Consider the following 7,816-nt stretch of genomic DNA (forward strand, 5'->3'; position numbering starts at 1 on the left):
AGTGCAGAAAAATAATGAGTTGTTGGAAAGTTGGAAAAATTCATACTTATTTAGATCTCTTGATCCACAACTACTTCATATTTTTTCCGCAATCAACTTGCAAGTTCAATTCAATATAAAATTTTCCTGAGCAACATTCAGTCAGAAGACAAACAGAATATAATAACTATACATTCATCATCATCATCACCTAAAAAATGAATCTCTTCAAGCTTCAAGTACGTTGGTTAGGTATACACACGTGATCAAGGCTACCAATGAAGTCTTAGATGTACGCGATTCTTCCAAATGATCTCGCAAACCAGGCACAAGACACAGATGCCAATGCATATCCAATAGCCCTTTATAAATACCATATAGTCCTGCAGATTCATGCTGACAAACGAGCTATCCTCCGGAATGACCTGAATAAATCCGGCATGCGCTGCTTTCCTAAAACTCAACGATTTCCATTTGTTGTAGACTCCAGTCAGTCGGCTGTGCATGTAGAACCGAAAAAAGTTGTCCCTAAACGGCGAGTTTCGACCCATGGGAATATGTCGAATGGTTGGCGAAGTGCAGAAATTTCGGCTCAGCCGTTGAAACAGCGGAGGATTAAGTCGAGACTGCTGGAATGAGGCAATATTCCAGGCTCCGTCGCTGGCGCAGTAGGCGAAGCTGGTATTTAGGTTATCCCGGTGCTTTATCAGAGTGGACGAATTGACGACGAGGAGGCGTGGCTGCAGGGCTTTCGGTAGCAATTCGTTTTTGAAGTACATTTCGACTTCGGCTTTAGTTACCATGATGCGCAGGGGACTCCGTAAGAAGTCCGCAACAGTATGAATCTGCTGTGGCATGCTATTCAGGCTGATTGCCCGCGTTAGAGCTCCAGTCCTGTCGTTCCAGAGTATGAAGAAGCTGAGCAGAATGGCCACATGCACCATTTTGTAGGCATTGGTGAAGCGTCTGAATAGATTCTCGTTCACCGGCTGCATGTTGAAAAGGGCAAAGGCCAGAAAGAATCCTTTGGAGCAATTGCGGGCAAGCAGCTGCCATCCAAGCATCAGGAATGGTAATATAACCACCAATAAAACTCCATTGTTACGGGCAACGAAGCCCACAAATCTGTCTAGCGGACGGGGAATCAGGACGGGCACCATGAGGCAAGTTTTCGTTGGAGACATGATTATAATGCCTTCGGCCTCGCCAGACTTCTGTATGAGCTGCGTAAACGGATGTACGCCGATGTCGATAATGCCGCGAGCTGGCCAGGTCAACGTGCGATTGTGGTAATTGAACCTGTTCACATCAGGTGTTCGCTCCACGCGCAGAGTACCGTTGCAATTCTCTATGAAGCCGGCCACGAGCTTGCCAATGATGCCATAAAGCTCACCATTTGGCAGCTGATAATGCAATCATAATATTAGATATGATTCCATAGCGATGTTGCGGCTCACTTACCAGGAATGCGTATGCATAGTCCTGAAAGACGGGCACACGAAATTCATAGCCTTGCACATCGTTGACGTCTACTTCCTCCCATTTGAAAGCAACGCCAATGTGGGTCACATTCTGAATGCTGACCTTGGGAAAGGGCGTATAGCTGAAGAGCTGGTCATACGTTGTAAAGTTGTCATTGCCATTCTGTTCAATCCGCTGATAAGTTAGGCCGACATTGATAAAATGATGGCGCCAGCACCAACGGAAGAATGCATCTATCTCCTCCATTGAGGGCTTGTGCTGTTTCCCAGGGTTGAGAATGAAGAGAATGCGCAGATCGTGACGACCATCCAGCATCTTATGGACAACCTTGAACATGGGCTCCTGCTCTACCCTCAGGTTGCGCACCGTGCAGAAGACAAAAGTCTTCCGCGCTATGATCCCCGGCTCGGGAATGCTCTTCTGCAGGCCATATATGATGAGCGGCAGTCTCAGAGTCACTGCCAGGAATCGTTCCAGTGAGACGAAATAGTGGCTCTCCACCAATGGCTTCACCAGCTTGCGGTTGTCCGAAAAGGTAATCAAGCCATTGAATCTATGCCGTAAATGCAAATTGTGTGTCAAGTCCTGAACAAAGCTCAAATTGTAAAATGCATTGCTATCGGCGAGCACCGAGGCGGGCAGACAGAGAGCCACCAAAGCGAGCCACCTTTTGGCCAACATTGCACTTGTTCAACTAAAGCCAGCAATTGGCTTAACCAATAAATAAGTAGTGAAAGTTCTGCTTGATTTTGGGCATTTGTAATACTCATGTGCCCTAATGAGCTGACTGCAAAGCGACGTTTTCCTTTCAGCTAGTTGAGTTGTTAGAATAATTAGCCAAATTTGGTGACTCATTGCATGAAAGGCTTAACTGCTTAAAGGTTAAGGCTAAATATGTTTGATTCTTTTTTTAAATAGATGATTGCAATTACCAGTGCATAAATACCACCTTTCTTAACTTTAAATGTATTACATGTGCATATATGTACATATAGTTGAGTCTCGGTAATTTGTATACCGCTAAATCATAAATCGCAGTAAATCGAAAAATTCTATTCCCTAGAAAAAAATGTGTTCTCGATAATTCTCGATAGTTTGAATTTCTGTGTAAATCGAAAATAAAACTGATCCCTTGGCCATTTTGATTTAACAGTAATTAATTTTAAATGTTTTATTTATTTAACTTTAAATATATTATATTTTATATTATATATTATTTAAGCCAACGTAAAATTGTTAATTGTTCATTCCTATTTTTTATGTAGATCCTAACCTCCTTCGTTATCCTTCAATGCCAATCGAATAATTAAGATGGTTAATTTTGTCACAAGTTTTTTTTAATTACCACATGAAAGACGATAACGACATTGGACACATAAGCGATAAGTGACTTACATTAAACAATTTTCATTTGAAACTTGAATTACTTACACATTGCATGATAACTTAATATTCTAAGCCTAAACACAGCCAATTAGCAGTTAAATAAACTTTTGGAAATAGCCTCACTTTGTGTATGAAAATCAGAGCTGACTATTTGTGTAAGCTAATGCAGAAAAAAGTCTTTAGATTGATTTTATCCACTAAGAATATGCTCGTTTATAGGTATATACTCTTATAGATGTAATTAACCGCATTGAATTCTCTAAGAGCAGTTGTCAAATTAAATTTGTAGAGAGAAGTAATCAAAATACCTTCAGATATTTACATCTACAGCCAGCATCTGTACTGTATAATATTTGATAATATTTGTGTTTAAATTTGTAGTAAGCATATTCGGCCATCAGGACGAGGCAGCACAACTATCCATGCGGACTGGGCCCTATGAAAAGCAAACAGCAACAGGAAGGCAAACAGGCTGTCATATTTACCTTATCATAAGTATGCCTAACAATGCCTCTGCTCTGATTTGATTATATACATACATATATGTATGTACAAGAGTGTGTGTGTGCGTGTGTGTTGCTTCGTCCTGGTCTGCAGTTGGTTGTTCAAACAAGAGAAAACAAATCGAGAAGCTGTCAAGTAATCTTACAACATGGACTGTCCTTGTATGGCAGCTCAGACCACGTCAATATGTTTAGTCATATCATAATCCATTTTATGATTTATTTGCACTTTTCAATCGATGCTGGACTTCGCCCCTTTTCTGTAATATTATTATATTTTTTTTTTTTTTTGGCACTCTAAGCTTGTTCACCAAATTAATGCATTGTTATTAAGACGAGACAAAAAATTGGCAACATCGCGTGAGCTTGCTGGTGAGCCATAAATAACGTCACGATAAATGTCCAACTGCTGTGGGTAAGGCGAGGGCAACGCTGCGTATGTGTGATCTGTGTGCGTCAGTCTCTTTGTCGTTTGTCGCGTACAATGAGCGAAACGTGCGGCTCGTTTGTCACGTGCCGAGTCAGTAAATTGCAATAAACTCTAACCAACATGTGTCCCGGCGACATTTAATAGAAATAAGTGCGAAACGAAAGAGCACAACTCAGCTGCCACATATATATTTTATATACTCGAAATTGTCACCTTTATTTTCCCTGTTTCTTCCACTCGGGTATTTATCATGTTTGCCCTGTGTCAAATGGCAAGTACATCCAACAGATGTCGTAGGCCATATCTAAAGCAATCCCCACTGTGTATACTATTAAAGGTTTCGATCTTCATTTTATATAAAAATCGACTTGAGTCGCAAATTTCCAGTACAAATGCCAATCTTTTACTATCAAAAAATCGTATATTCATGGTTTTTTCCAAAAAGAACATCAAGCTGTTATTCTGGTTTGTTTTCGCCAACATGTTTTCTACGAAATTGACGAAGTCCTAGGTGGAATATTGGAATATCGAGCTAGGATGGAATTAACTTAACTGTCCCAAATTCAAGATATATTTTTATCTTGGGCTTTCCACTTGAAATTAACTCTCATTTAATATACATATGTATATAAATTTAGTTTCATGGGACAGTTTTATACCTTTAGATGAGGACCATATATTAAACATTTCAAGCCATTTGCTTCAGTCGCAAACGTTTTTTGCCAATAGCTGTTCATATGAATAGATGTCTAAAGAGTAATCCGGCCAATCTAATATGCCCTTGTCACCTCGTGAATGTCTTTATTAATACTGATTGAATTGTAATTCCTTACCTCAGTTCTTCAACTATCACAAAGTAAATGAAGCTGATCTTTAGCTGCCAACAGGCCAAGTGTTTGTTGTTTACCTATACTGTAAGTCCCCACAGATCCGTATATGACATTGAACGCAATTTGTGAAGCCATTGGAAAGCATTTTACATCATCCAATGGCATGCTGTGGTTCTTAACTGCTGGAATGCGACCGAAATCAAAAAATCCAATTATGCAGAAGCACGTATTTTCCATTAGGCAAACAGCATTTCAGGCGCGACTCTCCGGCGTGCGGCCAGGATCATTGGCTGCCGGCGGAACGGGCGGGCGTACATTGTAGGCGCAAGGTGAACGCTTAAAAGTTCTGCTTAATGAATATTGTCTTTGGCCTTTTGTTTTGGGCTCTGCTGGCAATTAAGGCCATTATTATAGTGGCGTCAGCTGATGCGAGAGCGGGTTGCCAGCCGAAGCCATTAAATGCAGTTTGGCCCGAATGTCGACGCGCCGCACCTGAGAGCCTCGGCTCCGTTTGCTCACACATGACAGCGCACTTGACATTTCAATTTCCGTGTGGAGCAACTACTATATGTAGCAAAGACAATGCTAGCAGCAACAGCAACAACAATGGTAGCAAATAATAAAGCGAAGAAAAAGGGAGAAAGGGAGGGAAAGAGAGAGGAGAAAAGCTGTAGCCAATTTCATGCGGGCGAAGTCGCAAAGTTGCTTTCAATTATCCAGTCAGGACACGCTTGCTGCTTTTGTTTTTGCTTGTTTGTTTTTCTTTATTCCTTTTTTCATTTTTGTTTTTTTGTTTTTGTTTTTTGCATGCCCGACACGCGCCCAACTTGAACTTTTTCATAGTCCAGCTGCAGTCATGAAGTCTATTCACATTTTACGCTTTGTTGCTGGCCCGAAACCCTCGACTCGGGCTGCTTGTCTGCCAGCCGGGTTGACTGCTGCACTTTATTATGCTCACAGAAATATAAGACGCACTGCAGCGACAAGTAGCGGGTGCGCCTGGAGTGGGCGCGGTGGCATCTGCAGTAACTCGGCGCAGGTGCAGCGGCCACTTCACCTGAAGTGGACAGGCAAAGCTGCCAAGTGGCATTAATAACAAAAGCCAGTTGAGCTGGGCAGGAGCGGGATAAGCAGGCAGGTACAAGTGACGCAAAGAAGGGATATGGGAATACACACACACACATATATATACAAATATATATGTATATGTATGCATTACATTGAGACAATTCGATTGGCTGTTCCTCAAGTTATGCTAATTTACTTTTATCGCATCGTCGCTAAAGTCAATTTAATTGTAATTTTCCACGCGCAACGCATTTTAGTTTTATTTCCGTCAACGCTTTTCAATTTAGTCGAGTTCGCCTTGCCGTGCCATGGCCGCATTTTCATGAGAAATAATTTAATTTGCCTTTTCCACTTCGACGTCCACTTTCCAAACTTTGCTTTTCCCCATTTCCTTTGCGACTGTCGTAGTTCTCTGGGCCCGCCTGCCTTGACTAAGCTCGGCCCCGCTTCGCCGCCTCGCCGCCTCGCCGCCTGTCGTCCACGTTTATATCATTTGAAAATTCAGCGCTCGTACATTTTTTCATTATTGAAAAGGCGCGCAGCGAAAGCTCGAGACGGACGCGCATAAAACTGCCATTGAATGTAGCTGCTGGCCAGGCGCTTGGAAATAATGCGGCTTGGGCGCGAACTGACACACACCACCCGCATCCCATCCCCCACACCACCGCCCACTCTCTAGCTCTAGCCGAGTGGCCTTTAAGTGGAAAAAAGGTTTTGTCATGGCTAAGCACTTTTCAAATTCACAAGGGTCGCCGGCAGCTGTTGCCCACTGGCCGCAAACCGCATTAAGGTCTACGACTTTTAGCGGCCATCACAATGGAGCATCTCGCATTTGGGCTAGTTCCGCATGCCGAGTGGAAAATCAGAGCTATCATTATCAGAGAACTAAACTAATTTACTGCAAAATTTATAGATTTATTCGGCACACAGGGTATTCCGTAGTGGCATACCCCTTACGTTACATGAAAAGTTTGAACACAATAATTGCCTGAAACTTTCAGATTGTAGACGTGGAAATTTACCGACTTTAAGGCAAATAACGGATTAGCCATGAGAGAATAATAATTGCGATAATATAATATGATTTAATATATCCATGGGGGGAGCAGGAGGAGGTGTGAACAGCACTGACTCCAGTCATAAATTGACTCTTGCCTTGGGGAGCCGTGTGTTTAATAAATCGCAAACACTTCATCAAATGTAAGCGCAACTGGAAATTATTTCGATGAGCATTATGAGGATGATGGGCCGCCTACATAAACTCAAATCCTTTTCCTGCTTGTCTGGGGCTCTTTATCTCTTCATGTACAAAGACTGCGAATGAAAGGAGTCAGTGACAGCAGCAGTATGGAAAGTTTGACATGCTAACTAGGGGGGCTGGTAGGGGCGGGCCGATGCGGTGCGGTGCGGTGCGGTTAGTAGAAGTCGAGAACAGAAGAGGAGCCAACAGTTATAGCAATGAAAGCAACGCATGAAGTTTGATATCATTAAAGACCACTTATGTGTCAAATGCAACAGCCGTAGGACGACAGACGACAGAGGACGGGAGACAGAGGACAGAGGACAGAGGACAGAGGACAGACGACAGAGGAGAACAACAACTACAACGACGATGACGGCACACTTAAATGCCATTGAAATTGAAGCTCACTTGCCAAGTAATATATACATACATACGTACAGTCACAGAGATACATATCCTCTATACCCACTTGGCGCTTGCCATCCATTGCCATCTCTCTTCGACTCTCTCTCTCTCACTCACTCTCTGTCTATCTCTCACTGCTTACAGGCTCAAGTCAACTACAACTTGACGCACAAAAGCCGCATCAACAGCCTTCATCAGATGTCATCTGAAGAATGGTTTTGGTTTGGTTTGCGCCATAATCAGGCTGTGCATTCTCTTATATCTTTTTTTTGCGCTCTGCTAAGCCACTACGCCTGACATTATCAGTGCGCCTGACTGATTTGTGAAGCCGACAGGAGACAGGAGACGGGAGACAGCAGACAGGAGACGGCAGCTAGGACGTCAGTGCAGGCGGCGCACTCAGGATACAGGCGCATAATTTTCATAATTGCATTGGCACGCATCAACGGAAATTGCGTGACGCCATCAAGTCGTTGTCAATAATTGCCAC

At 42.8% G+C, this 7,816-nt stretch overlaps 1 protein-coding gene across 1 annotated transcript; it reads right to left on the minus strand.

The window, feature by feature from the left end:
* Nucleotides 1–251: 251 nt before the first annotated feature.
* LOC108659686 (uncharacterized) lies at nucleotides 252–2,142 on the minus strand. The gene is made up of 2 exons (XM_018112727.1): nucleotides 1,441–2,142; nucleotides 252–1,382 (listed from the first exon to the last, which is right to left on the minus strand). Exons 1-2 carry the CDS (start codon nucleotides 2,140–2,142, stop codon nucleotides 252–254), a joined length of 1,833 nt encoding a protein of 610 aa, XP_017968216.1.
* Nucleotides 2,143–7,816: the final 5,674 nt, after the last annotated feature.

This window comes from Drosophila navojoa, chromosome 2, assembly GCF_054131105.1.
Source record: "Drosophila navojoa isolate 15081-1374.11 chromosome 2, UAZ_NAV_1.0, whole genome shotgun sequence".
NCBI classification, from domain to species: Eukaryota; Metazoa; Arthropoda; class Insecta; order Diptera; family Drosophilidae; genus Drosophila; species Drosophila navojoa.

Excerpts from the sequence above, each read along its gene's own strand:
- LOC108659686 (XM_018112727.1), bottom strand. The coding sequence starts at position 2,142 with ATGTTGGCCAAAAGGTGGCTCGCTTTGGTGGCTCTCTGTCTGCCCGCC. Across the intron at positions 1,383-1,440 it reads ACTATGCATACGCATTCCTG|CTGCCAAATGGTGAGCTTTA; the intron begins GTAAGTGAGCCG and ends TTGCATTATCAG.